The following is a 16,659-nucleotide window of genomic DNA, read 5'->3' as shown; positions in this document are numbered from 1 at the left end:
ATGAAAGTCTAATCCTATTGATTTCCTCTGCCCCTCTTGCGAGAAAATGGCACAGCTTTCTCTTTCCCTCTAGATGTAGAAGCTGGTGCCTGTGCTGGTGGAAATGGCAGTGGAGTCTGACGTGCTCTAGAAGCTGAAGAACTAGTAGTAGCAGCTACAGGAGGCTGAGGTAGACGGAGACCACGTCCTCTACTGGTGGTAGTGGTAGCCCGGGTAGGCGGTGTCACCTCCTCCTCCTGCTCCTCCTCCTCCACCTGCTCCTGCTCCTCCTCCTCCTCCTCCTCCCCCTCCTCCTCCCCCTCATCCTGCACTAACCAATCATCAGTGGGATCCATGAGAGGCCTCTCGGTCTCAACCCTCCATTCAGCAGTGGTGTCAATCCCATCCAATGAGATGGCATCCATATCAGGTGTCCTCTCTAGTTGCCTCACCCACAATCGAAGATTGTAGTAGACATAGACCATGTCATTAAGTCTATGGGACTCCAACCTGTACAAAGTTCATGAAATAATAATTAATAATTAATATTATAAAAAAAATATTGTTTAATGAATTCAAAAATTTATTTGGAAATTTGCAATATTTTAAATGTTTAAGTGTTAACCTATTGTGCTTCTTGTTGTGTATTTTTTCAAATACACTCCAATTGCGCTCACATCCTGAGGAGCTGCATGTTTGGCTGAGGATGCGTACGGCAAGCTTTTGCAAAAGGGGTACTCTGCCACCATACGTCTTCCACCATGCGTCTACAACAAAATTACAAATAAAATTTTAAATAAACATAAGAAAAAAATGGAATTTGAAGAGACAATGAAATTTGAAACAAAGTTACAAAGTACAAACTAAAAAATACCTGGAATTTTAATCGTCCTATCAGTGACAGCCATCTCAAAGCCAAATGTGCCACCTGACATCTTATATGTCTCAATTTGTTTAGAGATCTCTATACGTTGTTCTGGAGATCTCACCATCTTCTGGACACAGGTTAATAATCCGTCCATGACCTCAACATCAAAATCAAACCCACATGCATAAGAAAATGCAGGGTTCAGGAAAAGCCCAGCAGCATGAATGGGACGATGGAGTGTGTTGTTCCATCGCTCATCAATCACTTCCCATAGAAGGAGTTGTTTCTGAAACCCATCATCTCCCTTATCATCATAGTAGGACCGAATGGCTTCTTTGGCCCTGTCCATGGCTTCATACAAATAGCCCATTGCGGGCTTCTCACCATCAACCAACCGAAGAACCTTTACCAAAGGTTCAGTAACGGCGCACACCTCCTGCACTCCCGCCTAGAAGTCTTCCTGGTATGAAACTAGTCTGCATACCGCCTCTCCTTCTGGTTTGCGGCTCATTGACGAAGCACGCCACTCCTCTGAAAGAAACATTCTCTTCAAATCCCACATAGAATTCAAAAGGGATTGAAGAGATATGAAACTCGTCGCAAACCGTGTAATGGCGGGGCGCACCAACTCTTTGTTGTTGGTGAATCTTCTCATCAAGCTAAGCACAGATGTATGATTATATATAAATTTTGTGATGCTTTTTGATGAGTCAACAATATCTTTGACAAAGGGAATTTTCCCTATGTCCTCTAACATCAAATCAATACAATGGGCAGCACAAGGTGTCCAAAATAAAGTAGGATGCCTGTCCATAAGCATTCTACCAGCAGCAACATAATTTGCAGCATTGTCCGTTATGACTTGGACAACATTTTCTGCACCCACCTCCAAAATAAACACATCCAGCAAATCACATAAAGTTCTTGCATCTTTGATTTGATGAGTTGCATCAATAGATTTGATAAACATAGTCCCCTTGGGACAACTAACCAAGAAGTTTATAAGGGTTCTCCCCTTTTGGTCAGTCCAACCATCTGACATAACAGTGCATCCTGTTTGTGCCCATGATGCCCTAAAATCCTCCAATCTTTGGGTGCAGTCACGCTTTTCCTCTTGAAGAATCCAGCCTCTGAAATCATGATAAGAAGGGATTTTGTACCCCGGGCCAACACTGGCAATAGCATCAACAGCAGGTTGGAAAAATGGATTATTCCTTACAATGCTGAAAGGAATATCACTCCAGAGGAGAAATTTTGCCATCAACCTATCAGCTTGTTCTTTTTCAGTTCTTTTTAGCATTGAACCGATAGTTGGTTGTGAACCAGGTGTGGTTCGAGGAACAAAAAATGATGATGCAGCTACCGGATTGACTGACGCTGCAGTAGAACCAGTGCCACTTGGTCCACTTCCTTCAGCTGACCTTCTTAGTTGCCTTTTGAGTTCTTCTTTGGCCTCTCTAGTGTGCTCTAATTCTCCCAATGCTCTCATGGCTCTTTGGATAAGTTCAGGATTTGTATTTATACAGGTCCCCACATCATGTCCAGGGATTTGTGCAAGGTGGTACTTCAACCTGTACACCCCCCCACGTATCTCCTTTCCACACAACTTGCAATTCAAGTTTTGTCTATCATTCGGAGCTTTAGGTTCACCATATTCCAAGAAAGGATCCAATTTCCTTGGCATGTTTGCTTTTGAATTTTGAATTTGCAAACCTATGGAAAAATAAGGATTAGGAAATAGGAATTTAGGATTACAAATTACAATTTAGCATTTACAAAATTACAAGTTAATTATTTCCAAAATCCCAATTTCCAAACCCAAGTTACCCAACCAAATGCCAATGGCAAATGCCAAAAAACAATGAAAATTCAAAAAACATAAACAATGTTTAAAAAAAATGAAAAAAAAAAATAAAAAATTGGTTCCCATAGTCATAACAAGTTACCCATCCCAAATCAATGAAGAATTACAAAAAATTCTTTAAAAACAATGAAAACAAAAGGAAAATGGTGCCCATATGAAGTTTCCCAACCAAAAACAATGAAAAACAAAGTTTTTAAAGAAGGAAAACAAAAAAAAATTAATCTACATACCGTTTTTATGGACAAATTGGTGATCTTGTCTTGGATTTCTCCTAAAAACACTTGGATTCGCTCCCAAAGTCGACCCAAACCCTTCAGCTCTTCTCCTTCAGCTCTTCTCCTCCTCCTCCGCGCGGCGACAGTCAGAAATGACCAAAAAAAAATCGATTTTCTTTATTAAAAGCCCGCTGCCCGCGCCCTCGGCGCTTTTTTCCATTTAAAGCGTGCTTTTTTCGGAAAAAAGCGCTATAAAAAAAAACCGGCGCTTTTTTGGGATAAAACGCGCGCTTTATGCGGCATGGTCAAAAAAGCGCGCTTTAATAGTAGCAACAGCAGCAGTGGGACGAAGCCAAAGAAGGAGGATGAGAATGCAACTCCAGCATCTAAGGTGTAGAAGGAGCAGCAGAAGAAGAAGATAGATGTTTCAAAGATCAAGTGCTTCCAGTGTGGTGAACTTGGTCACTACGCTACACAATGTCCTCTCAGGAAGAAGGACAAGGATGAGAAGCATGATCCAAAGGCTGCATCCGCACAGATCGAGGAGGAATTTGCAATGATTGCCTAGAGGTGGGGTTATATAGAATTGTAGTTCGGAAGAACTGCAGATGGGCAAGATCCCTGAGGAGTCCACCTCTCGGATCAATACCTTGCTACAGGTGCCAGGAGCCCAGATCAGAAGTATCAAGATGAACCAGTGTCAGTTGATGCAGAGGAGTGTCGGAGTGACAATTGCAATGGCTAGGAGCGCCAGAAACTAAGCAACGCAAAGCTAGAGTTGGCAGCAGTGCAGTTGGCACAAAGCAGTTGGCAGCGGTGCAGTTGGTTTAGTAATATGGCACTTGAGATGTTGAAATAAAGAAGGGACAGCAAGGTACTTGTTGTAACTTGTGAAATTTTCATCTATTGCAGAAACTGGAAATTATTCTTCTAACTGAATATTATTATGTGCAATTCATTTGTTATTATGGAAAACAACAAATAAAATCCCAACTGCAATTTCCACCAAAATAAAATGCACTGTGGAAATAAAATTGGAACTGAGAAAAATAGAGCGCACACACAATAAAATGACACCATTATTTTTGGACAAAAGTCCCTGGAAAAACCGAATGTGGGAAAATTGTTGTAGCAGATGAGGGTCCTATTATTATTGTATGCAGCAGCAAAATCTGAGTACAATATATGGATGCCATACTGGCAATCTTCAACAAAATAATCTGGCCAAAATTAGTAAGACAATTTTTGTCTCACCCAACACTGATCTCAGCTCCGAAATTGGCTCAAACCGGTTGCTTGAACACCCCTTCGTCAACCTCTATGCAGGCCAAATTGTACTACCTTTGGAACTGCTCTAATGATGTCGTTCTACCCAACTCAGCCTCCAGAAATGATTCGTTTGGCCTTCTGGAAATTTTCCCGACCTCCTGCAACTGAATCCTCTTCCTCTCCAGTTAAATTGAACCCTCCTCTAAAGCTTCCTAAGCAGGCCCTGTGCAGCCTCACTGAGGAATATCTCGGCCCTCTTGCTGTTGATTCTCCGACACTGGAAATCCACCAGAAATCACTTTGCTACTACTCCCTCTCACTCTTGTGTCTGTTTTGACTCTAACTTCTCTCCCTTTCTCGATCTTTGCAACTGGGTAGCTCGATCTACCAAAGAATTCGCTCTAGCGGTGTGTCTTCCCCTCTACCCATCAAGTTGCTCTTCTAATCTCTCGTTGGTGAACCAACGTCCATGATTAGATCTCGATCAATGGCTAAGATCATCTCAAACTCAATCTGTGTGAGTTTCTAGAGCATAGTCATAGTTGTTGAAAAAAATTTGAAAAAAATCCTGCAATCTAAACCAGTGATATTAGTAAGGGGACATTACAATTGATTTGCTAATGCAGATTTGTGAGATAAAAGGTTCCAAACATAATGCCAAAGCACGGAAGTGAGGAGACTCCAAGTGTGAAACATTAAGCTTAAATGAAAAAGAGTGCTTCAAGTCCACTACATGTTCCATGGAAATAACAAACTGAATGGGCAAATGATCCGAACTAGTAGTCTCTATCAAAACATCCACCAGGCACAAACGACCCAAAAAAGAGATGTCATCCCAAGGGCCATATACCTGATCCAATCTCACCAGAACTGTCTAAAATTGGAGCATGTGATATATTAAAACCATTGTATTAATATATCTTACTTTGAAAATGGTCACAAGCTTGTCCATTTAAATTTTGTATAAAATTCACCCTTCCTTTTGAAAAGCCACGAACTGATATTGTTTGCTGAAACTTCACTATATCATTCAGTAACACTTCAATATGCATGTTCACCCAGATGGGGTGGTGTTAGGGGGAGTGAAGCCCATTGCATACCACCATTCATCAAATGATGACAGCCACCACTTTGCAGCAGATGGCATGGGACAAGTAGCACATGCACAGAGAGGAGGGCATATGGCCTAACAGCAAGTCATGTCATTTGTTGGGCGAGGAGAAGATTTTAGCTTCTGGAACCAAAGGGGAGATTGACACTCCCATGCCCAGCAATGAGGAAGTTCATACCCAGGAGCGGGTGGTTATTTACCATGATAATGAGGGTGGGATGGCTGGTTCCATCTATACAACTTTTCATGATAGGTTTCCATAGTCATAAAATGGCCTCTCCAGTGGCATCAAGGCTACAAAGCAGGCATAGAAGGCTGAAGGAGGTGAAGCAGGAGATCATGGATTATAGAATCCAATTTTGGTCTACCATGCAGAACAAAGCTAGCCTAAAGAGAGGGAGGAGGTTGAGAAAAGCTAAGAAGACGAAATTGATATGGCAAAGGAGAAATAGAGGGTTCAGCCAGTTCACAAAGGTCGTCTCCCAAATCACCAGCCACAGAAAAAGCCGCACAGTTGGTCCTCCAGGTCAGCTAGGAAGGAGACCAATGCTCAGAGAATGGCCAGAAGCTTTCATGGCAAACACAAGCAAGACACTATCCAACAGTGATGATAATATCGGCAATATATCGCCAAATATCGGAAATATTTCGATATTTTCAGCGCTCCTAAAAATATCGCGATATTTCCGAGATATCGTCGATATCTCGGCAAAACATGACGAGACGACAGAAAATATCGCCGATTGTGTTATGCCGCGGGTAGAAAAAGGGAAAATCGTTTTTTTTTTCTTCATTTCTATTTCTGAGTGTTGGAGAAGTAAGGAGAAGAGTTTTATGGTGGTTGTCAAGGAGGGTTTGAGGATCAAACAACGAGTATCACCACCAACTAAGATTTTTTTGTGGATCAAAGATTGAAGAACAATGAGACAAACTTCATTTCTTCCATTAACAGGTATGTTCTTAAAAACCCCTATGTTAATGATTTTTCATAGATTTAGGGTTATGCTTGCTTGCCTTTTTGCCTACCAACATTTTGTTTATTTGTTTTTTTTTCCATTTGCTATGATTTTCATGCCCATGAGCCAATGCAAGGGTTTTCTCTTATTGCCATTTTTCATTCACATTGCAAAATTCAAATAATGTAGTAATTTTTTTTAAATGAGGTGGTTATTACTTATTATTTTTTGTGTTGGGGGGTTTAATGCAATTTTTTTTTTGTGCCCTAGGTTTGAATTAGTTCACTACAAATGTCAAATATGCCAAAAGCCTTGGACCCATTTTAGGAGTATGGGGAGGTTGTTGGTGGGTCAAATCGGGCATAGATATCATGCAAATTGTGTGGGACCAAGATGTCAGGAGGGGTTACACGATTGAAATACCATCTGGCTAGACTCCCTGCACATGATGTAGATGTAATGTCTTGTATGGTTTCTAGTGCGGAGGTTATACAAAATGTTCTTGAAGCAATTGTTGAACAAGACAGAAAGAACGCTGCTAGGGAGAGGCCAATGGTCTCAGATAGATAGCTGCTAGTTTTATTTGTTTTGCAACTTTTGCTACATATAAGTTTATAACTCATGATGATGAAATACTTTTAAAGTTTTATATATGTGATGTTATTTTGTTTGAGTCCTTGATTGGACAATTATCAGGGATCAGCAGGATATGTGATGTTATTTTGTTTGAGTCCTTGATTGGACAATTATCAGGGATCAGCAGGATATGTGATGTTATTTTGTTTGAGTCCTTGATTGGACAATTATCAGGGATCAGCAGGATTTGGTATCGCCTTTGAAGTTTGATGTATCATTTCTATTTGACATCATATATATCAGTGCTTTCTTCATATTTATGTGCCAATGTGTTTAGTTCATGATGTTATTGCTTTATATGTTTAGAAATCTGAAAAAAAATGAATACATTATGCATTTTTTATGCTTGCTGATATTTGCCGATATTGCCGATAAGATGTTTTCTGGACCCTCGCCGATATTTTGCCGATACCGATATTTTCAACACTGCTATCCAAAGATTGCAGAAGCTAGAGGATAAAATGAGTGCTAAGAGAGGAGCTACCAGGTACTCCAAAATTGTTGAAGAGTTGGCCACCATCATCCCTGATACAGGCTTCTCCAAAAGTCGGAACACCATGTATTCTATAATGTTGGCTTTATAATGGCACACTAAAGAACTTATCATCTGTCACGCAGATTCTTTTGAGAAAGGTAGCACTCCATCACTGCAAGCAATCAAGGAGGAGCTACAGCATCTAAATGACTAATATCAGTTCCAGTTACAGGCTCTTCAGTGCTCAGATATGGTTTCAGAGGAGAAGGGAGAAAGAGTACACAATGGGAGAAGACCCACAGCATCCCATCGCACTGGATAGTGAAGCAGACTAAGCTGCAGAAGCACAGCTTGCATCTCAATTTTGCCTCTATATTCTCTATGATTTTCTGTAGTTCTCCTATAGCCAGATGGTTTCTTATCACACTGTTCCTTTTTGGTATGCAATGATGAAAAACCCATAGGCAGTGAAATGGTACTTTAAACTGTTGTGATAGTTTCCATTTTAGTTTAAAAAGCCAGAGGCCTGGCAGCTTGCACACACTTTTCATTTCTGTTTTTGTAAAAGCACAGGCATGGGGCTTGTCAGGACAATTCAGGGGTTCCAGGAGGTTGAGACACTTCACCTGGAGCCCACTTCAAGCAAGCATGTATTTTTTTTCCATATGTAAATATAAAGAAAGTAACATACTTATTTACAAAATAAAAACGCTTCAATATGCTTTTCTAATATGTACAACGACCTTTATTACAAATTAATGAATTTTGCAAGACTTTTGATATTCTTCCACGAGAAATCATATCACCAAGGTTTGTAAAAAATTATAATTTCTTGCAATTGTGTAACTGCAATGGTGTTACACAATTTAATATTAAAGGAATATATGGATAACACTCATAGCTGGAGGGACCTGATACCCTTTTTAAATCTTTTCCCCAACTGCCCTCTAGACAGATAGTAATTCATGTCCATGATATTTTCAGCGTGACTTTCTCACAATAAATGCAAACAGGATATCCATATAATGCCGGCTACATCAGTTGCAAATAGACAAGTCGGTGTCTACGATTTGTTCAATGGCAGACACTAAAGGTTTCTTCTGCACTCTGACACTAGTGAGACAGATTTCAGAGCATGGTCAATCAAGGAGGAGCTACAGCATCTAAATGACTAATATCAGTTTCAGTTACAGGCTCTTCAGTGCTCAGATATGGTTTCAGAGGAGAAGGGAGAAGAGTAGACAATGGGAGAAGACCCACAGCATCCCATAGCACTGGATAGTGAAGCAGACTAAGCTGCAGAAGCACAGCTTGCATCTCACTTTTGCCTCTATATTCTCTATGCTTTTCTGCAGTTCTCCTATAGCCAGCTGGTTTCTTATCACACTGCTCCTTTTTGGTATACAATGATGAAAAACCCATAGGCAGGGAAATGGTTTAAACTGTTGTGTAAGTTTCCATTTTAGTTTAAAAAGTCAGAGGACTGGCAGCATGCACACACTTTTCATTTCTGTTTTTGTAAAAGCACAGGCCTGGTGCTTGTCAGGACAATTCAAGGGTTCCAGCAGGTTGAGACACTTCACTTGGAGCCCACTTCAAGCAAGCATGTATTTTTTGCCATATGTAAATATAAAGAAAGTAACATACTTATTTACAAAATAAATAAATAAACTTCAATATGCTTTTCTAATATGTACAATGACCTTTATTACAAATTAATGAATTTTGCAAGACTTTTGATATTCTTCCACGAGGAGTCATATCACCAAGGTTTGTAAAAAATTATAATTTCTTGCAATTGTGTAACTGCAATGGTGTTACACAATTTAATATTAAAGGAATATATGGATAACATTCATAGCTGGAGGGACCTCATACCCTTTTTAAATCTTTTCCCCAACTGCCCTCTAGACAGATAATAATTCATGTCCATGATATTTTCAGCGTGACTTTCTCAGAATAAATGCAAACAGGATATCCATATAATGCCGGCTACATCAGTTGCAAACAGACAAGTTGGTGTCTAAGATTTGTTCAATGGCAGACACTAAAGGTTTCTTCTGCACTCTGACATTAGTGAGACATATTTCGGAGCATGGTCTTGGAAATCGCATGTAGACAGAAAATCAATCATTGAAGAAAGAATGAAATTATTAATAAATAACCATGCTTTCTCTGTATGGTGACCTAGAATGAAAGAAAATAAATGACATTATCACTAGTGTGAGTGTGTGTGTGTCCTTAAAACAACTCCCAAGTAAATGCCTGATGACGTATTTTTAATCTGCAGAAATAAAGAGAAATGACCTTGCTTACTCTATGTAACGTCAAATACGTTTCAATTTCGTACTATTCCTGAATTACGCTCTCCTTGAATGATTTAACTCATCAACTTATTTTTAGATGCCTGAGGAAAGTATATTACTCAATTCCCTAATTGCTCACTTGAGTATTACATTGATAAACATAGAAGTACAAGAAATGCACATTTTGCTGAAAAAGTAGCGTAGTAACACCTCTCCTCCAGCATCTGTTTGAAACATGTAGACTGATTCGCTGGTACTGAGAGGACTTTCTTCCCTTATCTCTGATCGGTTTCCCACCTTTTGAAGAGAAGATGAGGAGTGAACACAAAACGTATGTGCAAAAGCATCAACTTCTAAAGAGTGCCCATGAGCATTCAATATCCTCTGTTGTCCTCTTCTATATCTGCTAATGCAATTGTACTTCACTTTTTCCTGAGAAACATGCAAAAATGGACTTCTGGTATTCTTGAAGTTGGTCCCAGGCACCTCAGACAGATAGCTGCAAGAATGTCTGAAGGGTACATAATGTATATTCCATGAACATCTTAAAGACAATTTAGGAAGCTGCAAGCATAGGACAACAGAGTAGACTCAGTATCTATGTTTTTACATGTTCAAAACACATATTCCAGATTCATCTAACTTTGAAATCAAATAATAAAAGATCTACACAAAAATGCATGTCCTCTCCACATATCATTAGAAGATAGGCACACATTGGACTTAACCCCTTCTAATTTCTTTTGCAACCGTTGTATATATTCTCGAACGACCAGTTAGGAAAAAATCCTATGGCAGTTGATTTTGGTTTTTTCCATTAAAATTCCTTTATGGATGCATGAGGGGTATTTGACATATAATCATCAGACAGTAAGTATGAGGTTATAAAGAAATTCTCAGGGCAAATTGTTTAAGGTTATAAAAGAAATTCTCAGAGCAAATTGTTTAAGGTTATAAAGAAAATTTCAGGGTAAGTTGTTTAATGCTTACAAGCACATCCTCTAAGTAAACAACATCATTTATTGAATTGAGTCCAGATTACTAAATTTGGGAGTAAACAAAGAAACACTTTGCAAATTTTCAGCAATCTCTTCACGGTGCTAATGGTGTTTTCCCTAAAGCCCAAATTTTTTTTGGGTGCACTTCGGAACATTTCTGTGCCTCTTTGAGATCTTTGTCTATATGTATATCTTTAACGGACAATTTAACTAGGTCAAATTGTAATAAGTTATTATTTAGTTGTGACTATTGACACTGTTAATTTTCTAACCCCAATCTACGGCAAATTACTTCCTAGTGAATTTCCTTCCTGAAAGTTAAATTTAGATATACTCATTGAATAAAAAGCACACACTGGAATTTTAACAAGAAATAAATAGAAGCAAATAAACCAATTTAACAAACACAGAAGATTAACCGTTCAAATCTGCTCTTCATTCAAATAACTTCCTAGAATACAAGGGCTCCTTTACTAGGAAATTGGCCCCAAGAGAAATTTTACAAGCTATAATAATTTCTGGGTTTTGTACAGTGCACTTCTATGGCTGGTATGACTCAGAATTTTCCCTGAATCAGCCCCTCAAGCTGCTGCCTGCTGTACACCCCTTGTATAACCTATAAGGCCCTGAATTTCATGTACGGCTGAGCTGAACTGATGTACAGATAGCTGTACAGCTGAGCTGAACTGATGTACAGATCGCTGTACTGCTGAGCTGAACTGATATACAGATAGCTGTATGGCTGAGCTGAACTGATGTACAGATCGCTGTACTGCTGAGCTGAACTGATGTACGGATTGCTATACGGTTGAGCGGCTATGCTGGGAGTCGTAGTATGGCCCTCTCTTGCAGCGATCTGCCTTTCTTGCCTGCTGCTCAATCTGATTAGTATGGCCCTTCCTCTATTGCTGATTGGTGTGACCTCTGCTAGATCAGATTCCTGATTGATTCTCCTTTGCTGCAATCACTACTTTCCATAATCTTCTTTGAAACTCTAGACACTATGGATGAAAGTCCTTTAATATCCACACTGTATTCACTCTGTGTCTTTTCCCTAGCCTAGCCCTCTTTTTATAAGTTTGAGTTATTGACTAAATCCACAACCCTAATTTCCAAAGTGATTCGCAGTTGAGATTAAATCTCAACTTCACTTGATATCAACAGTTGAGATTTATCTAATTCACTAATGCAAATAACCTTTGCATTTCATTAGATTAACTTAGTTTTTCTTATAAAAAGAAATTACTTTAATAGTTAAAATAATTGCTAAGGATAAAGGACGATTGGACGGCTTCCACACATCTAGTCACTTAGACCTGTGCAGAAGTACATAGTTGACCTACAAAACATCAATAGACACAAATACATGGGTCCACAAGAATAGGCATTATGCTAAGCTGTGTCTCGGCACTTCAGAATCAGGTCTATGTCTAATACATGATCACAAACACACTAAAATACTCACAACTCAAAGCACTTTGCACAGAGGAAATCTTCAGCAGTGAAGTCAATTTAGTGCACAGAGATATGAGCCCAAAGCTCTATTATTTTATTAGTCCATCAATAAAAGAATCATGAGGCTCTCGTACCAGGGATCATGGACTTGGATCACTAGTACAACTAGTATACACAGTATACAAACTAGGGTTTGCGATCTACTACTTCAGATCTTGAATCTGCCCAATGAGAAGATGAACAAATACACAACATACTTGCTGATGTAGCCCTTTTAGATCAGCCCTTCCAATACATTTTGCACTTACATCAGGCAGGTCCGTTGCCTCCTTTGACTACAGAGAAACACCTCCTTGTACTTCTCTGTCCACCAGCTGCTCACCGAGTATTCGCTGCTCCAAATACTTGCATATATCAGCTTCCAAGTAGGTCTGCTACTGACAGTGGATTTGCCATTGAAACCCACTGTACATAGGCTTCAAAACAAGGTCTGCAACCTACAGCAAATCTGCTCCTTAGATCACTGTTCAATGCAACCCTGAAACATGCTATCCAAGCACCCTTTGCTGGACAGACTTCCACAATACCCTCCAACACTCAATCTCCTTCAGAATACAGCCTTAAAACTCTGTCCCACTGCCCTCTATTCGTCCCTGATGTGACTCGCTGCCTCTGTTCCAGTACTGAGGTTGATTCAACCTCTTTTAGGGCACAACCAGACCACAGAATGTTAGTTTTTGATGGTTGGGTAGCATCAGACAGGTGTTCTAGTCTCGACTTTGGTCAGAGAAGCTTAGAAACACAAGTACTCCAGAACCCAGAAAAAGTTTCAGGAAAAAACACCTAGAAAGGGCTTAATTGAGTTAATTAATCAATGATTAATTTTTCGTCAGTCTAACTTAAGGAAAATGATTAATTAACAGGGATTAACTAAGAAAGGTGAGATTTCTCTAGAAACTCACATGGACCAACTCAGAAATGATCTTAGCCATTGATGAGGATTTAATCATGGTCGTTGGTGAGCCAACGGGAGATTATAAGAGGAGGTCGATGGGGTTGGAGCAAAACACATACTTGAGACATCAATTTCCTTGGCAGATCGAGCTATCCAACAGCAGCAGCTGACCAGGGAAGAGGAGTTCGAGCCAAAAGAGAAGCAGGGTCAATGAGGGGCAGAGACAGTGATTCCAGAGGAGATTCCAATTCCGGAGAGGCAGCAGCAAGTGACAGAAGTATTCCACAGTGAAGTTGTGTAGGGGCTATGCAGTAGCTTCAGTGAGCAGTGCGATTTACCTAAGATGGAGGTCGATTCAACTTCCAGAGGTAGGGAAAATTTTCCAGAGGACTGGAGAGCCCCGCAGCAAAGATAGGCAGGATGGCTTTATCAAACTAAATCGAGCCACACGTGTTAGGGTCTACATAGAGGCAGCACAGAAGGCATGTGCAAGGGTTTGGACATCTAGTTTTTTCTGAGGTAACCAGTGTCAAGATTGCTTGTGGAGTGAGAGAATTTTCTCTCTAGTATTTTTGTCAGATATTTGTTGATTGGATAGCCAGCAAAGCATCCATAGATTGTACCCAAATTATTTCACTATTACATAATAATAAAACCCTCATCTATGGCACCGGTTTTCCCGTACTGGGTTTTTCCGGGGACATTTGTCCAGAAAGAACTGTGTCAAATTTTTATGTGTGTGCTCTATATTTCTCAATTTCCATCATTTTTTCCACAACGTTTCTATTGTGAAGAAATTGCAGTGTGATTAATTTGTTATTGTCATAAACAAAATAAACTGCATAATTAATCTAGTTAGAAGAATTAATTCCAGTTGCTGCATTTCAAGGAAAATTTCACATGGTATGAGAGCAAAGTTGATCAGATCGGAAGCTTAGAGGTGGAAGGAAGAACTCATGCAGATTTAGATGGAGTCTGGAAGATCGTTTTCCAAATTTGTGGAGAGTCAGCCACATTGTTCGAGTTGCTGGGCAGAGGGTTCGATTTTCCAAGGGCAAGTTGCAGGAAAAATTTGAATTGCCCAAGAGCAATTCCAGCAAGCAATAGGTGAGCAGATCAGCATTTTCACAAAGCAAATTCTTGATCTAGGTGCAATTGATTTTGCAGCAGATTCGCAGAGCAAGATTAGCGTTGGGCAGGAAGAGAAGGCACATATCGAAGGAATTTCTCAGAGGGTTTCCAGATCTAATTTACAGGAGAAAATCTGTGGTTTCCAGTTGCAAGTGGCAGAAGCAGTAAGCAGATCTACACATTTCAAGAAAGAGTGCGTGTAACAATGGTATCAGCCGAGCAGGAAGGAGGAGATTCCTATTTATTTTCCCAGTAGTGAGTTTTGTAGAAAATGGTCTCAGTAGGACTTCGAGATCAAGATAGGCTAGATGGAGCCTCGAATTATTATATCTAGAAAGCCAGGATGACTTTCCTGCTAGATGAGCATGGTTTGAAGACATACGCAAAGAGGGTTGGAGCCGTACTAATAGACCCGCAGCAGCTAGAGAACGACAATAAGGATATGGCCAAGGCAAAGTGGTTGATTCTTGATGGAGTTCAAGATCATGTAGTCTCACAAATTGCGATCAAGAATACATCCAAAAGAGACGTGGGATGCTCTCGTAGCACTATACTAGAATCCTTCCGAGAATCGGAAGATGTTCCTGAAGGAGAAGTTGAGGACCACTAAGGGAGGAGGAGTAACCCCCTACCTCACTAGGATCTAGATATCCGGAATGAGCTTGTCTCAGTTGGAGAGACGCCACAAGAAACTGAACTTGTGTGTGTAGTTATCAATCGTTTCACCGAGGAATGGGCTACTTTTGTCTAGAGCATCACTGGATGAGATGAGCTACTTGGATGGCATCGATTGTGGGTAGATTTCACGCAGGAGGAGATGTAATTTTCTCTAGCCAAGAGTAGTCTTTGTGGCAGCAGCAAAGGATCGAAGAGTGTGAAGGAGGAGGAGAATGCAACCCTTGCATCGAAGGGAAAGTCAAAGAAAGGTCCCAGTCAGGGACAAGGCTCACAAGGAGGAGAAAAGAAGAAAAAGGATTTGTCGAAGATCAAGTGCTTCAGGTGTGGTGAGTTTGGTCACTACAGTACTCAGTGTCCTCAGAGGAAGAAGGACAAGAAGGAGAAGCAGAAGCAGGCAGCAGCTTCGGCAGAGATTGATCAGTTGTCCTCTAGGTTGGAGGAAGACTTCGTTTTGTATGCAGTTATACCTCCAAGAGAGAGGTGGGGAGACATTGAGCTCTAGACTCCAAAGTTGAGTAGAGCTAGGCAGGATCCTTCGAGGAGAGCATCCGATAGGCGTTGAGCATCGGACAGGTGTTTAGCATTTATCAGGTATTTTCTCTTGGATCAATACCCTTGCTACAGGGGCCCAGAGTATTCAGTAGCAGTTGGATCAGTATTCAGGATGGCGCAATCAATTCTTGAGGGACAATTGCAATATTAGTGGCATTCAGATGTTGAGGGAAGCAGAGCAGTTGCAGCACAAACAGTTAGTGGACAGTGCAGAGACTAGTAGCAGTCAAAGACTCAGGAGGAAGTTGCAGAGCCACTCCAATGGCACAGTTGATTCAGAGATTCAATTCTCAGTTGTAGTAATTGCATCAGCATGAGATCAGTTGCAGTGCAATGCAGAGTTGGTAGTCGTACAAGGTGTACAGTGCAGTGTCAGCAGCAGCGCAGATGCAGGGTGGTTCAACTCATAGTAGCAGATGAATCAGAGTTGCACAGTGGTTAATGGGCAGTGGCAGGTTGTCACAGTTGTCAAACATCAGCAGCGTGTATGGGAGGATGTTATGAGATCGTCTAGAACACCTTCCTTGCTGAGAGGGAGTGTTAGTTTTTTATGGTAGGGGCTAATCAGACGAATGTTCTAGTCTCGACTTCGGTCAAAAAAACTTAGAAACACACGGACTCCAGAACCTAGAAAAAGTTTCAGGAGAAAACACCTAGAAAGGGCTTAATTGAGTTAATTAATCAGTAACTAATTTTTCCTAAGTCTAATTTAACAAAAATGATTAATTAACAGGAATTAACTAAGAAAGATGAGATTTCTCTAGAAACTCACATGGATCAACTCAAAAATGATCTTAGTCGTTGATGAGAATTTAATCATGGTCATTGGTAAGCCAATGAGAGATTATAAGAGGAGGTCGATGGGGTTGGAGCAAAACACAAACTTGAGACATCAATTCCCTTAGTAGATGAGCTATCCAACAACAGCAACTGACCAGGGAAGAGGAGTTCGAACCAGAAGAGAAGCACGGTCAATGAGAGGCTGAGACAGTGATTGCGAAGGAGATTCCGATTTCGAAGAGGCAGCAGCAAGTGACTGAAGTATTCCACTGTGAAGTTGTGCAGGGGTTGTGCAGTAGCTTCAGTGAGCAGTTCGATTTAACTGAGAGGGAGGTCGATTCAGCTTCCAGAGGCAGGGAAAATTTTCCAAAGGGTCGGAGAGTCACTTCCAACAATAGGGACAAGCAAGATGGCTTGATCAGAGACTGAAT

At 40.4% G+C, this 16,659-nt stretch overlaps 1 protein-coding gene across 3 annotated transcripts in view; it reads right to left on the bottom strand.

The window, feature by feature from the left end:
- Nucleotides 1–16,659, bottom strand: part of LOC149254893 (isoamylase 2, chloroplastic-like) — a 542,818-nt gene that overhangs the window by 484,413 nt on the left and 41,746 nt on the right. For all 3 annotated transcript variants that reach the window (XR_016267196.1, XM_089460267.1, XM_089460266.1), the window contains exon 3: nt 9,890–10,243. Coding sequence is in view for 2 of the 3 variants with exons in the window: in XM_089460267.1 (XP_089316393.1) it covers nt 9,890–10,243 (354 nt within the window). In the remaining variant the exon portion in view is untranslated. The remainder of the gene's footprint in view (nt 1–9,889; nt 10,244–16,659) is intronic.

Source organism: Pinus tabuliformis, chromosome 7 (genome assembly GCF_031772625.1).
Source record: "Pinus tabuliformis cultivar Carrire ecotype Pingquan chromosome 7, CPIR1, whole genome shotgun sequence".
Lineage (NCBI taxonomy): Eukaryota > Viridiplantae > Streptophyta > Pinopsida > Pinales > Pinaceae > Pinus > Pinus tabuliformis.
This window is presented reverse-complemented; position numbering and strand designations above follow the sequence as displayed.